At 40.6% G+C, this 16,346-nt stretch overlaps 1 protein-coding gene across 1 annotated transcript in view; it reads left to right on the top strand.

Annotated features, from left to right (window-relative positions):
* Window positions 1–16,346, top strand: part of LOC110968593 (nuclear factor of activated T-cells, cytoplasmic 3-like) — a 37,791-nt gene that overhangs the window by 10,292 nt on the left and 11,153 nt on the right. The window contains 9 exon segments of the mRNA XM_022218501.2: window positions 4,049–4,730; window positions 5,871–6,269; window positions 7,601–7,656; window positions 7,659–7,711; window positions 7,713–7,763; window positions 11,291–11,490; window positions 14,930–15,102; window positions 15,315–15,455; window positions 15,538–15,593. Coding sequence (XP_022074193.2) covers window positions 4,049–4,730; window positions 5,871–6,269; window positions 7,601–7,656; window positions 7,659–7,711; window positions 7,713–7,763; window positions 11,291–11,490; window positions 14,930–15,102; window positions 15,315–15,455; window positions 15,538–15,593 — 1,811 coding nt within the window.

The following is a 16,346-nucleotide window of genomic DNA, read 5'->3' as shown; positions in this document are numbered from 1 at the left end:
GGGTGACTATTACAGTAATCTGTGGACTAGAAATTAAGCAGCTATTTGACAATCCATCTTTTAAGTCAAACAAAAATGGCAACCGTTTGCTGGCTTCAGCCTTTCAGTTGGACTGAAATACTGCTTCATTTTGTGCACCTGATATTAAATAGAATGTTTTCAATAAACACATTTGAAGACCTCTCAATGGCCTTTACAAAAAAGCAAATACAAACAAAATGGTCATTTTTTTAACATGATGTAACAATTTACGTATGGAATTGTTAAACAAAAAACTAAGAGGCAGATTAGTGAATAATTTAAAAAAAAATCCTGTTTCTGATCAATGAGTCAATCTTTTAAAAAATACATGAGAAACATACTCGAGCTTTATGGAATTGAAAATGTAAGAGTCATTGTTTTTGGTTTCAGATGGTTGATTGCTTCATAACAGCATCTTCCCCTCCCTGTCAAAGTGCTGAGCATACTGTTGTGGTAACGAGATACCTATCTGTATGTCTAAACTGCAGTTTTGGGTTTTTTATTTTTTCATTTTCTGACATTATATTGACTAAAGGAATAGTCAGTTCATCCTTTTAATCAGCAGCTGAATCACTGAAGAGAATAATTTATATTTAATTAATGGATTGTAGTTAATTCATTTAGAGCTGAAAAGACTAGTTGCTTCATCAGTTAGTTGACTGACAGAAAATTAAACTACTTTAATACATTTTCAGCAAAACTATTTAAAAAAAACTGACAAACAAATGGAAGGATTTGCTGTTTGTCTTTGTCTTATATCATCAAAACAATATTTGGTTGAACAAGACATTTAAAGGCATTGCCTCCAGCTCTGCAAAGTTGTGATCAAAAGCAGCTCTAAATTTTTTGTAAGTATAAAGTGAGTGGTACAGTTGTGCCACTGCCATGATCAGGAAGAAAACACTATCACCTGCTGCTGGGAGACAGTTGATCAAGATGGTCGAGAGTCACCAAGAATGATCAAAAAGCAAATCTGCAATGAATTAGAAATTGCTGGGACACAGGTCTAGTGTGTTTTTCATTGCCGTGGACTGAGAGGCTGCAGTGCAAGAAGGAAGCCCTTCCTCTAGAAATGGCTAAGCTAAAATCTGCTGCTCTTTGCGTGGACAATGAAATGGTGTTCTAGAAGAAAGTTCAATAGTCAGATGAAACCAGAAATTAGCTATTTAGTCACAATGACTAGAAATATGTTTGGAGGAGAGAAGGTGAGGTCCTTAATCCCACGAACACCAAACCTGGTCAAGCATGGTGGTGGTAGTATTATGAACTGGTATTTTACACAAAGTAAACAGAATAATGAAGAAGGAGGATTAACTCCACATTGTTCAGGCAAACCTAAAGTCATCTGCCAGAAGGCTGGATCTTGGACACAGTTGGGTGTTCCAACAAGACAGGGACCCCAAATACATATCAACAGCGGTAAAGAAATGGATAAAGAAAGGCTAGAACGAAATATTAGTATTATTAGTATATTAGTATTATTGACCCAGCAGATTTTGTCATATTTCCAGAAAACCTAAAATATATCAATGAAAGACCCAAAACACATGATTAGTTTTTGTGTGACAAAGAGGCATGCCTTTCAATGATTCCATCATGAAAAAATCAAATCTGAGTAATAGAAGTCATTGGGAACTTAATCTGGTCCTTACAAATGTGTACTGCACATTGCATTGGCTGCTTGTGTTTCATGCTTTGTGCAGACAGTGTGTCGCCCTGCCTGTCTGCTGCCGGGTTTTACTTCCTGGTTTTTTAACTGCTCTGTGGCACCCATCTGGTGGTGGGTATCGCCTCCTCACGGATCATCTATTTGGCTGTTTTGCATACATCGTGCAAGGTGTGTGTGTGTGCATGCATGAGTGCGACAGAGAGAAACAGGTTTATTAATAGTAGGGTTGTGGTGAGGTTTGCTGCTGTGTGAGTAAAATTACTGAACTGTCTGAGATTATCTGTCACCATAATTAGTCCAGTACATGTGCCGTTAACTACTGCTGTATACTTACTGTACTGCAGCTACTGACAGTTGAACATTTAACATTGCACAGACCAATATCACAAAAACTGCAAACAGTTAACATTACTTCAAGTTTTGTTGTAGAGATATTCTCACAGAATAGAATAGAATAATACTTTATTGATCTATTACAGGAAATTACTTGTTACAGTCAGACAACCCACAAACCCGACAGAACACCAACACTAAAAGTCATCAGTATGACCAAATACATAGTATATAAGTTCAAAAAAAGGTTTAAAATTTCAAACATATTCACAGCATATCATGAGTTAAAATATTATTATGCCTTACTGTGAATTGAAAAGTCTGATTGCAGCTGGTAGAAAGGACTTCCTGCTGTGCTCACACCTGAGAGGGGATGAGTCCGTGGCTGAAGGTGCTCTGCCAAAACACCTCCAGATTGTGTAGCGGGTGAGAGGCATTGTTCATAAAAGAGTTCATTTTCTTGAGCATTCTCACCCCAGCCATCTGTTGCGCTGACTCTAGCTCAACACCAGTTGTGGAGCTCGTCTTCTTGATTGGCTTATTCAGCTGGTTTCTGTCCCTGGAGTGAGCACCCTCCCCCCAGCACACAACCCCAAGTAGCAAAGCAATGGCCATCACAGTCTGGCGAAATGTACATAGAAGAGGCCTGCTGATGTTAGAAGACCTTAACCTTCACAGGAAGTAAAGCCTGTTTTGGCCCATCTTTTACACTGCCTTCTTGTAGCTGGACCAATCCAACTTGTCATCCAGCTGCGCTTCCAGGTACCTATAGCTGGAGACAACCTCCATCTCTTTGCTAAGAATGGTGACTGGGGCCTGTATGTGGATCATACTGCTGCATGTATCATTAGACATATGTTTTATGACATCCATAGATTTTGATTGTTGGCCATACAAACAGAAGTAGAACTGCTACTAAAAGCTGTTTTTGTTGTGGTGTCTTATCATTTTTTAGATTATTCAATCGATTAGTCTCTAAAATCTATTTTTAAAAGAAGATGATAAAAACTGATGCTACTGTACTTCATAAATATAATGTTGATGGAGGGGATTGGCTCAAGATGGTTCACCTCCTCAACTCTGAAATCTTCCTGCTGGTTATATCCTGGTGAACAATAACTGTCAGGTGTCTACTGGAGAACTACTGTACATACTAATATTTACAACACACTGTGATGTACCCATCAACAATTGGCACCATGTAGTGTTAGTAATGTTTCTTTTCATTTCAAACAAATAATCACGAACACAATTTTTGGTTGCAGATGTTTAACTTCTGTCATTTACATTATGATACTGTTATCAGTTTCAGTTCTTGCATTTTGGTTAGCATTTAGTGATCACAAGTTTATCAAACTGGTTTGAATTTTTAATACGTTGTACCTTTGTCTTTGTTGCTCCACATGCTGCTGAGTTCCTGGAAAAAGTGAGAGGTGGAGTTTAAGGCAGGTTTTTATGCTGGCAGACAGGAATTGGAAGGCGCAAACTCAGAGTGCAGGGAAGAGGAGTTCTGAATTGCAGAGGCTTCAAGAAAAGCAGTGTGTGTGCATTTGTTTGAGTTTTGGGGTGGTATTGTTATTTAGTATTAATAGGTGTATTATGTCTTTAAGTGGCAATTGGGTATATTTTGGTGGAGGGAATAGGTCCCTTCACCTTTTGTGCATTTGTAGTCTAGCTTTTGTGTACATATACCCCTTCTTTTGTGTCATTTAGGAGGTCAGGTTTGTTCAGTTAGGACTTCTGTTGCTATTATTGTTTTGTTGACATCAGTTTATTTAAAGGGCCCAGAGTTCAAATTTCTGTTGATACTTTTTCTTTGCTGATGTATTTTAATCTTTTGAAATCCTAGTTTTTCTGTGGACAGTTTTGTTTGGCAAAATAAAGCCTTTAAGTTTGAAATTTTCTCTTGTGTCCCTGCTTTGCTGCTTGGTCCCTACCACACACATACACACACCTTTACAATGCAAATGATCACACATCTGACTTACATATTGCTTCATCTTCATCTTCTCTTACACCTCACAGGTCCAGATCTAGATGTGAAGGCGCCTCCCTCCTCGACACAGACTCTGGCCGGGCAACTTCTCAGCCAGGAGTTGCAGAGTCACCCGTCATATTTTCCCACCACAGACAACTACCAGTATGTTGGCTCTGAAGGGAACCAGTACAACACCAGGGGCAACCCCAGAGCCTTTGACTGCCCCAGCATTCAAATCACCTCCATTGCCCCTAACAACCATGTGGAGCCCTGCGATAGTCAAGTAGTTTCCGCAGTAGGTGGGGCAGAGGGGGGTTACCTTGAGGCATCCTGGCCCAGAGACCAGCTCTACCTGCCTCTGGACCCCTGCTACCGAGACCCAGCACTATGTCCAAGCCCCTGCAGCAGCCTGTCTTCCAGGAGCTGGATGTCTGACTTATCCTCCTGCGAGTCCATCTCCAATGTCTATGATGACGTGGAGGGGGAGCTGCGCGATGCATCCTGCCTTGCTCTGGGATCCCCTCTTGGGTCACCTCTGGGGTCCCCAGGCTGTGGGGGCGGGGCCTTTGGGGTTGAGCTTTGGCAGCAAAAGTACCAGCATCCTTCAGCCTTCAGCCCAGCGCTGTCACCCTATCAGTCACCTCGTCAGTCACCCCGTCAGTCACCCTCACACTCCCCTCGCACCAGTGTCACCGAGGAGAACTGGCTGAACTGCCGGCCCACTTCCAGGTACAAGTCATCATGGTCTCAAAACGTCTAGCTGATAGCTTTTCATATTTTAAAAAGGTACTGGCACTTGAGCGTTTTCTCAAGTACAAGAGGACACAAACCATTAGTATTGCTGAAACATGTGACACTGAGACTACACCCACACTACATTGTTTTTGTTTTGCAACACATATCTTTTGCTATGTTTCCTCCAAAAGTCCACACTACTCTGGTATTTACAACCCTTAAATGAAGATTTTTTTAAATGCTGCTGACTTCACTTTACTTTTGAAAACTCCGGAGTTTTATTTAAGCCTTGATGGGCAGAAATGGAACCTAACTACAAGAGCCATTAGTGTGGGAAAACCATGTCTCTAAAAGGCTACATCCACACTATCACACTATTTTGTTTTCATTTTAAAACACATATTCCTCTGCTACGTTTCCTCCAAGAGTCCACACAAATCTGGCATTTTAGCACCCCTTTTCTAAACACCTAAAAGGAGACTTTTCTAGATAATGCTGACTCTTCTAGTGCTTTAGGGGCAGAAATGGAGGAATAGTTTGCACTGGTACATTTTTACAGTGTACATGAATGGCCATGGGGTATGCCTTTAGAAGGTGTGCTAATATGGATGGAGATGATTTCTGCTATGGTGCTAAAATCTTGTATAGATGGATATTTTCATTGAAAAAAAAAGTTAACACTGTCTTGGCATGAAAAATCCAATTATCACCCTCACTCCCTATGCTACAAGCAGTGAATGCTCCACAGACCTTTGTTGTGTCTTGCCTATAACCCTGCTCCATATCCTAGAACAGCACAGGCTCAAGCATCCAGCAATCTTGTCGTAGAGAAGTCCATTTCATGTTGTGACACAGGCTGCAATGACGGGTACCAAATTTGTTGTTATTTATAAAGTACGTCATATTTTTGCTAAAATTTTACTACTCAAGAAATGATGCGCCTTGAAGGAGCAGACATAAAACTTGAGTGAACAAAAGTTTTACAGTTTGGAAAAGACAGACTGCAGTTATTTTGTACAGAAAGTTAATGTTGATTTTTAAATTTTGAGTCAAATGTTGGGTGTACATTTTAATTAATACAGCATTGGTTTTTAACATCTGTAAAATTGTACTAATCCTGACCTCCATTCTCAGGCCGTCATCCAGACCAACCTCCCCATGCGGGAAGAGACGCCACTCCGGTGCTGACCCTTATGCCCGTTCACCCTCCCCTCATCACTCACCCAGCCCCACTCCAGGTACCTCCCCACGCGGCAGTGTGACGGATGACACCTGGGTGGGAAGCCCCGCTGGTGCCCTCGGACCCCTCCTTATGTCTGGTTTTCAGGAGTTGGATGTCCCCTCCAAGACCAGGAGGACATCAGGGAGCCAGCTGGGCCTCCTGACTGGTCGAGGAGACTCTGGTCTGGAGTCCTTTCAGGATTCTTCCAGAGAAGAGGGACAGGAAAAAGATGGCCTGCCTGTGCTGTTTCTTCAGGTGCCCTCCCACTTCAGCTGGAACAAACCCAAACCTGGAGCATCACCGTTGTTCAGGTTGGCAAAAAATAGATTGATTGATCCCATAAGGGGCACTGCAGTGCTACAGAAGCAATTTACATATCATAAAATGCACGTAAGTTACATTAACATGATATGAGTTAAGTAGGAAAAACAAAAAAAAAGGTTGAATGTGCAAAATCTTTCAGAAGTCTACAGAGGGGAATCATTGTACAGCATGGTTGCAGTGAGCAGGAATGATTTCATCACGTTTTTTCGGGCACTGAAATTGAAAATTGACTCAGCGACCGTAGCATCAGTCTCCTCCGTCTCCTCTGTCTCCTCCGTCTTCTGTGTGTAGCATGCGTTCAGCATCTCACCTTGTCCATTCTCACTGTGCAGTACATTCATCTCACCATCATCAGTACTGCACAGCTAATTCATCATCATCTTCATTATTCCATTCCATTCATTAATTTTTAGTATATTCACTGGTGAACCCATATAGAATTTGTATGTTGTTAAAATTATGTAGGTTTAAGAGTATAGAAAATGTTTCAGCGCATAGGAAGTGTTTATACAAGTGTGGGAAAGGTTTACAAGAGTGTAGGGAGGGTTTATAAAGCCTTACTCTCTCTCTCTCTCTCTCTCTCTCTCTCTCTCTCTCTCTCTCTCTCTCTCTCTCTCTCTCTCTCTCTCTCTCACTCATATATATATATATGTGTGTGTGGTTGCTACTTTGTGGACTTTTGCCTATCACGGTCTGGAATGTAACCCCCATGATAGATTAAGGACTACTGTACTTGGTCACAAAAATGTTTTTTTTTTTGTTAATTAAACTTTTATAACTGAGCTGATATACCAAGTTGTACCCCAAAATCAAAAATATTGATAAATATAACCAATAAAATATTTTTTAATATTGGAAAGTCTTTCAATTTCAGATCTTACTTCATAGGCATACAGCCTCTGAGAAATCATGTAGTTTTGTTTAATTTCTTCAAGAATTATCACTACATTAGGCCATTAGGATGTCATCAACATAATGTAATCCTTATCTTTTATTAAAAGGCTTGTGAGGTATTTCTGCTACAGTGTACAGTGGAGAGTACCCACTAACAATGACAGTGACTGTTTCAACTGCAACCTACAGAACCTAAAGAATTTGGTCTTCCCTTCAAGCCAGATACCACAGGGCACATTCAGAGCACCATACTTCAGTGTGTCAATTGTTTTGATTGACCATGAATGACTGACAACATAATAGGCAGCTGTGGCCCATAATGTTTAGGCTCATCAGAGTGAATCCATTTTAAGCAACAGTATAAATTATTGGTTTCATCAGCAATTGAAGCAATTGACAATTATGTGTCTGTTGTCTCCTCCAGGACCTCATCACCCCCTCCCTTGGACTGGCCTCTGCCAAATCAATACGACCAGTGTGAGTGACGCTGGAGGTCCAGCCCAGGTCCTACCACAGGGCACATTACGAGACAGAGGGGCAGCCGAGGGTCCATCAAGGCAGCTACTGGAGGATATCCTGTTATCAAGGTGAGGCCTTCATCACAATACGTTACACATTGTATTACTCTTATTTGTCACTTATAAAGAAAACCTCACAATTTGATTCTGACTTCTGTTGTCAGTCCTCGCCTGACGTCATCAGTTCGCGCATTCACACACACACACACACCACACACACACACTAGAAGCACAAGTGTTGCCAACTTAGCGACTTTCTCGCTAAATCTAGCGACTTTCCAAAGCGTCCCAGTGACTTTTTTTGTCAAAAGCGACTAGCCACAAATCTAGCGACTTTTCTGCCGTTTTGGAGACTGACAGGAAAACTCGGATCATTCCGCAGTTACTGTTTTCAACGAGCAGCAGATGCTGCTGTGAGCTTCTCCCCCTCCCAAAACACAGGCTGTCAGTCCAATAACCACGCAGCAGTCCCAGTGTCTGATTAGAGGACACATCCCTCCACGGCCAGACGGCACATTTGCATATTTCACAACTATTCGCATACTTTGCAACTTTCTGCAATTTCCCCGCATAAAATTGCATAAAATCCCCGCATATTTATTTGCATAATCAAGGATTTTAGCCCGCATAATCAAGGATTTTTGCCTGCATTTTTCTGGAGGGTCTAATTTTATACCAAAACACTCCACCAAACATTGGTTACGTGATTTTGGCGAGCTATCGCGCGATTTCGGAACGAGATTTGCTTTCTAGCATCCTGAGATTTGGATACAGACCACAACAAAGAGCGATCGCCAGGTAATGTGGAGGTTTTCGTTCACTTCCCATCTCTAGTATGTTGTGGGACACTCATTGAGACTATCTGAGCCGGTCACTGTGGGACAAAAAGCACGTTAGGGCGGACTTTGACGCGGGGGGGCCAGCTACCCCATACTTTCCCTAGCTGAGCTGCTAGCTGAGCTGCTAAGCTGCCTGCCTGGCTAAATACTGGAGCTATGTCGAAAATTAATTTCTCCATCACTCACATGTATGAAATGACATATGAAAAACAGACCCCAGGTTGAAAAAAAAAAGAAGTTCCCCTTTAAGACAGATACGGTGTACTGACAGCACAACACTGTAACAAGCGTTGTCCCCAATGCAGGCAATCTGGGCTGCAACACTACTTTTTCCAAATGCAATAATGAAAAATATTATTGTTATGAAACGAGTGTGTGATTTTTGCACACAGTCAACATATCAACATGTCCATTATCTTCGGTTTCATTACACTGATTAGTAGTCTGATATGGAGATAGCATGTTTTGTTTTCATTCTTGTCTGTATTACTATCCTTAACCTTTGCATCCCATATTCACATTCCTTCATCTTAGTTGAATTGCTCTGGAAGCAGTCATTGCAGCAAGAGGTAGGGCATATCAAACTGAAGTACGCAACCTGACTTTGAACTATTTTAGTTACTTGTCTGAGCCATGAATTGCCAACAAGAAAAAAAATCTTTCACACCAAATTAAGTCAGTTACAACCTGCATACAGCTGTGTGTGTCTACAAACCCATCTCTCATGTCTGAATTACCCTTGAACTCATCATTGCATTGCAAAGTTAGTGTCTAGATATGTCAATATCACACCATAAGAAAGAGAGGAAACACAGCTGTATTTGTATGTTGCATATTTGCACATACTGAAATAGTAACAGTTCTGCTGTTGCCAAATTCCAGGGTTAGGGTCTGGTAGGTATTCCATTTCCAAACTGAAACGTGACTGTTGATATAAATGCTGTTTCCTCATTTTAAACTTGTGAATGCAACTCTGACTTGACATGAATGTGGCATAACAATACATGAATTCAGAAAAAGACGACACCCATCAATGGCCACCTGTTCATCAGAGTGCTAGAGTCCATGTAAAGAAGGAAATGTTTGTTCTTCTCAAATACTGTATATATTCTTAAAAACTCAAAACAAGGATTGAGTCTGTGATCATTCCCTTGAGTTAAAATCATAGAGAGACAGAGGTTTTTGTCAGAGTTGTGTTTTGCTGGTGCTGTGGGTGAGCAATCTTGTGGATCATCCGAATCAGACAACAGAGGCAGGCTGAGGCAAGTAAAGCTCTATCAAGGCCTCATATGTAACGGACACCAGCAGGGCTATTCTGGGTGTCACATCCTTAGGCTGCTGCTGAAGCTAGATGAGCTTCATGCTGCAAGATGTGTTAAAATTGTGTTTTGTTCGTGCATGCACATGTGGGTGTGTGTATATGTGTGAAATCCACAAAGAGAGCAGAAGTTTTTGTTGAGTTTCGCTCCACAGTATTGTAATGTCCAGACCTTACTATGTGAAGTGTTTCAGATGAAATGTTTTATTATTTAGCACTGTATAAAAATAATTGCATAGAATGGAATTGATGCCTAATTGCAACTGACCTAAAAGTGGAGTTTACAGTTTTATTCTGATAGACCTTTGTCAAATTCAGGTAGTATCTAATTACAACCCACCAGCTGTCCATTCTTTGTGTGAACAGAAAAAACAATGTAGTGTTTTTGCAGCCCTGGCTCTGTAAATAAGAAAGTAAGTTGAACATGTTGATCAACACAGCACTGATCCAGTGAACTTTGTGTGTGTTTGTGGACAGGGAGAAATGGTTATGTTTTTAAAACCAACTTAAATGTGTTAACTGGTATCAGGCCTTCTCTCTTAGACAAGGAAATGAGAACTGTGAGAATTTTATTTTTCTGTTAAGCAGCAAAAAGTTGGAGCATGATATGTCTGAGTTCATTTGCATTACCTGTCATTGTAATTCCTGTGATGTTTTTGCATTACACACTTCATGTCTGGTACCCACAGCCTAAAGCTAAAACAATATATCATGCATCCATACCATGTAAATGAGCTAACTAGCTAGTATCAACAGTCTTTTTCCAAATTTGCCGACTTCACTTTCATTGTGTTTTTCAAGCCTTTTATTTTTTTAAATGATTAAAGTAAAAGTCAGTGTTTATCTCATATTCAAACCTACTTTACATTTAATTTAAGCTTGATAAATTTATTTCTCAGTGAACTTGCCCAGTTTATGTTTAGCTGTACTTAAAACTGATTTCATAACCTTTTGTTATTGCTTTTATATATTATTATACAAGCTGAACAACGCGTTTTTCATATAAACAATCCAGGCATGGAGGTTAGCAAGGCTGGCCTGTTCAAAAATACGTGCAACACATTTAAAACTCACTAAAAACCACGTTATTAAGCATTTGCATAAATATAAAAATAATTGTTACGTTTCTGTTTGTGTTCTGCTTTCTTTGTTCTCTTTGGTATCAATGTAGACGTGTGGCATTCTGCGAGAATCAATTAAGTATATTTCCCAAAAGTTCTCTTAGGCTAATCAATTTATGAAACACCACGATATGCTGCCAAATTCAACAACTCAAAGATATCACACTTGGCTTTACAGTCGAATTTTAATTTTAACACCTTTTCTGAAGACATAGTATAAAGATGTTTGACCTTCCAAGTTTCAACAAATCAAGCAGCATAACCGTTGTTTGTCATAACAAGCACCTGTTTGTCAGACTGTTGAATTTCTCTCTGCAGTTGAATGGATACAGCGAGCAGCCGGTCAGCCTGCTATTGTTCATAGGCACCGCGGACGACCGATATCTTCGACCCCATTCCTTCTACCAGGTCCACCGAGTAACAGGGAAGACGGTTACCACCATGTGCCAGGAAAAAATAATGGGCTGCACCAAAGTCTTGGAGATCCCTCTGCTTCCAGAAAACAACATGGCCGCCAGGTACAGTAGCCACAGTACCAAACCTGGGTTTGGTATCACTATTGATTTTTTTTTTAGGGTCACCTTGATATCTGTACTGATGATATTCTTTTGACTCTGATATAATATAGAGTCCGGTCTGTTGGACATCAGCAGCTGTAAGCTTGTGTCTAAGGGGCCCTTTTACCAGTTGATTTTACACAGCAACGTTTTTTTGAAGTTATCTTTAAAGTTATCTGGCTTACAAAACATTTACAAGAACGCCCCGGCCTAGGTCTACTCCCCTTCACGCCCACTTCGCTCTGCATGTGAGAGACGCCTGGTGCTTCCAGCCCAGCATGGCTGGAAATCTCTAGGCAGACTCTTCTCCTCTGTTGTTCCCAAATGGTGGAACAAGCTACCAAACTCTGTGCGTTCTGCGGAGTCCCTTTCTACTTTTAAGAGACAATCGAAGACTCAATTGTTCAGAGAACACCTCGGCGCTTAATTTGACTCCACCTTAGGGGTAGAATAAGTCAAGTGGTCCAAAACCAAGCACTTATTTAGCGCTGACAAAGTTGAAAAGAAAAAACAACGGGGGGGGGAATTTGTTGTTAGCCTGTATGGCAAATGTTATGTTGTATGATGGCATTGTTGGTGAGGAGAAGAAGAAGATTGCATCTTGACAAGAACATCGAGATGGCAGAAAAAACCACATATTCCTGTCCAAGCTTAACTCGTTATCCTTTGTCTTCTACAAATTTTAACAAATCAGCATTGACATCTGCACAGTAGTTTTTCAGGGCTCTTTAGGAAATACCCACTGTGCAACGGGTACTTTTTTCTCCTCTAGTAACAGGTTCTGCAGGGGTGGTTCATGCACCACAGTACTCAGTGCCACAGTGCTCATTTCTAGACTACATCTTTCCATTCACTTCCATGTAGGTGACACACTTCTCTATTGCTTATGAAATCCCAAGTATAGTTCTAGGCTGAGCATGATACTAAAAATATTTTTCAGGTGCTATCATGCTATTACAGGTAGTTGTCTTTGACACAAGTACAGTGCTAGGAAACAGTATTTGACTGATGTCTTCTATTTTTGCATATTTCTCACGCTTAAATGTTCAAGATCATCAAACTAATATTTAAATTTATTTGATATTAAAGATAACCCACACAACACAAAATGCAATTTTTAAATGATGATTTATTGAAGATTTATTGAAAACCTGTATCAGCCTTGTGAAAAAGTAATCGCCCCCTACAACTAGACGAGCCCTCAGTAGAGGGCAGAACCACGCCCTCTACTGGCGAAAACCCTGTCCTCCCTATACAAATGATGCAATATGTATCCATTTTGATCATCGTACGTATCTCCCTTCCTAGTTGATCTGCTGACCTGTAACTCCACAACTGAGCAGGAGACCTTAGACTGATCTTCAGTGCCAAGTTTGATTATCCTGACTTCAGCACTTGCAGAGATATCGGAACGGACATAGCCACATACATACATACATACTTACCCAGCCAGATACCGCACCGAATGCAGTAACCCCGCTGACGTTCGTCAGGCGTGGTTAACTATTAACTGGTTGGTCCCTTGGCAGCAACAACTGCAGTTAAATGTTTGTGATAGCTTGTGATCAGTCTTTTACACCATGGAGGAAGTTTGACCCACTCTTCTCTGCAGAAGAGCTTGCATTGGATGGTTTTCGAGCACCTTTAAAGTCTTGCCACTGCATCTCAAATTGGATTCAAGTCCAGATATTGACTCAGTGACTCCAAAACCTTCATTTTGTTCTTTTTGAGCCACTCAGAGGTGGACTTGCTTGTGTGCTTTGGATCATTATCATGGTGCAGAACCCATTTGTGTTAAGCTTTAGGTCATGAACTGATGGTGGTTATTCTCCAGGAGGATTTTCTGATAGAGAGCAGAATTCATGGCTCCATTAATTATGACAAGTCGTCCAGGTCCTGTGGAAGCAGCATCAAGCCGTTTACTACTACCACCATGTTTCACGGTTGGAATCATTGTCTTCATATGGAATGGAGTATTAGCTTTACACCAGATATAGCAGGATCCATGTTTTCCAAAAAGTCTGACCTTTGACTCATCAGTCCACAGGATGTTATCCCAAAAGTCTTGGGGTCATCCAGATATATTTTTTGCAAATTCCAGACCTATCTGTATGTTCTTTTTGGATAGGTTTGTTTTGTTCCTTGCAACTCTCCCATGGATGCCATTTTCGCCCAGTGTCTTCCTTATTGTTGAGTCTTGTAAACAAACCTTAAATGAAGCCAGTGAGGCCTGCAGTTCCCTTGATGTTTTTCTGGGTTCTTTTGTGACCTCCTCGAAGAGATTTCGACACGCTCTTGGAGAAATGTTGGTTGGCCGGCCACTCCTGGGAAGGTTCACCACTGCTACATATTTTCTCCATTTGAGGATAATGTCTCTCATTGTGGTTCTCTGGAGTCCCAGAGCCTTAGCAATGTCTCTGTAATCCTCCAGATTGATGAAATCAATTACTTTTTCACTTCTGTTCTTGAATCTCTTTAGAACGTGGCATCATGTGGCTTTAGCTGCTTCACAATGCCAGACAGATTCTATTTAGTGATGTTTAGATTCAACAAGCCAGGGAGTAATCATTTGTGAGTGTGGCTGTTGAGATTTAACCTAGTTGCCAAATAAGTTTGGTCATTTGGTAGATTGGAAATTACTTTTTCTAACCCTAGGGAAAGGTGAGTCTGGACAGCATTTTTCTTTCAATAAATGAAATCATTTAAAAACTGCATTTTCTGTTTTCTTGTAGGGCTGGACCCGAATATCCCGAATATCCGATATTCGTTCGCTACGGCGGTATCCGGATATCCAAATATTGCCCCCCCCCCCCCCCCCGATTTGAAATACCTAAGTGTTACAAATAGATAAAAGTGGAAGATATCTGTGGGGCAAATACTTTTTCACAGCACTGTAGTGGTTGTAGCCATGTTGTTAGAACAGAAGTGGTATCAGTAGAAGTAATGCTAGTCTGAATATTGTTCTGTGATATTGTGGAAGTAGTCGTAGTACTGGTAGCAGTAATTGAATTGGCAGTAGTAGTAGCTGCAATAGCAGAACTAGCCATATATAGTAGTGGCAATGGTTCTGTTTTTAGCATCTATTTAGGGGAGCTATTATATCCTGTTTTTCACACACAAAACTCTAATGAGATGATTTTCCAGGAGACAGTGTTCCTCTGTGTAACTTGTACCCTGCATCTCATAGCTTGCATACATTTCAGCTACTGCCCTCTGGAATTGACAGGAATGTGGACTTCACCCCTGAATGCCAGTGTCCATGCGAGAACACAAGATGCAAAAAACGAAGCCCAATAATTTTTCTAGAACCTTACTAGCAGACAGAAATTTCATGCGATGCTGTTAATGTAGCAAGTAATGCATTATGATCAAAACTATGTCTTTGTTTTTTTTCCTGAAGCATTGACTGTGCTGGCATCCTGAAGTTGCGTAACGCTGACATTGAGCTGAAGAAAGGAGAGACGGATATCGGCCGGAAGAATACAAGGGTGCGAGTTGTGTTCAGGGTTGCTGTTCCTCATCTGGATGGCCAGATGCTGTGGCTGCAGACAGTATCTATTCCTGTTGAGTGTTGTGAGTGAAATCCCGTGATATCAACAGTGCAATACATTCAGTCACAGACAAATGTTTTCATTTGTGCTGATGTTAGATGTTTCTCAATGCTTGTGCTAAATTTTAACATATACCAATCTGTGTTTCTTCTTGTTGTACAGAAATGCTCTGTCATGTTATAGAAAGAAACCACAGTTGTACTTCAATTGTAAAACAATTCTGTTGCATTTTAGCCCAGCGCTCAGGCCAAGATCTTCCTCAGTTGGAGAGCTTCAGTCCAACCAGCTGCTCTGTAGATGGAGGGCAGGAGCTAGTCATAATCGGATCCAACATCGCTGCTCAGTCCAGAGTTGTTTTCATGGAGAAAGGGCCTGGTAAGATCAGTGTAAAACAATTTACGTTACTTTAGGTGAAATTACATTTTTTGACCAACTTTTACGTATTTTGTCCCTTCAGATGGAAGAACACTGTGGGAAATGGACGCTAGAGTTCTGTCAGAAAAAAGCAGTGCAGTGAGTACCAACATTATCAGGATCTTTTGGGTTCCTTGTGACAAAATTGGAATATGGGAGCAAGAGTAATAATAAATACAGCGTGCCAAATTATAGGAATAATAGGAAACATACCGGACAGCATGGTATAAAATGTGGGGCTGTACTGAAATGATTCTACAGTGACTACAATTATTCAACTATTTGCTCCTTTTTATGACAACATGGTGCTCTTGTAACTTATTAAAAGGTCTAATTTCAGTTTTATTTGTCCGTCTAAAGAACTCTCTCCCACAAGGATTGTGGTATTTTTGGATGCATTTTAGGAAACTCAGTTGAGCTGTTTCTCTTTCAAAAGCTGGTTGTATCCAGCTCATTTCCTATGGTCTCCACTTTTAAATTTTAACATGTGCTATAGATGCAAAAATACAGTGTCATATACAGTAATACATACAGAGAGAAATATTTTTCCACTTTAATGCATAATAATAGAAAGAGGCTATTCCAAGGTTTAGAGGTACTTGTGTTTTGACTAGAAAATGTTCAAGACAAACAGCCCCAGTTCCAAACAAACTTCTGTTTTTTGTATAATGCTTTTATACTGTGTACTACCCTGCTATGTAGTACATTATAGGCTATCTGTTAAATTTTTGGGTAAATAGAGGACTTAAACTGTTGCCAAAATCAAACTTACGTGTAATTAGTATTTATAAATTATTGTATTGCTACTTGGAGTTCAGTAAAAGGTCTGAATACTTATTTCAGTACTGCTAA

The sequence above is a fragment of the Acanthochromis polyacanthus genome, chromosome 8 (assembly GCF_021347895.1).
Source record: "Acanthochromis polyacanthus isolate Apoly-LR-REF ecotype Palm Island chromosome 8, KAUST_Apoly_ChrSc, whole genome shotgun sequence".
NCBI classification, from domain to species: domain Eukaryota; kingdom Metazoa; phylum Chordata; class Actinopteri; family Pomacentridae; genus Acanthochromis; species Acanthochromis polyacanthus.
Note: the sequence above shows the minus strand (reverse complement) of the source record. Positions and strands in the feature narration are given on the sequence as shown.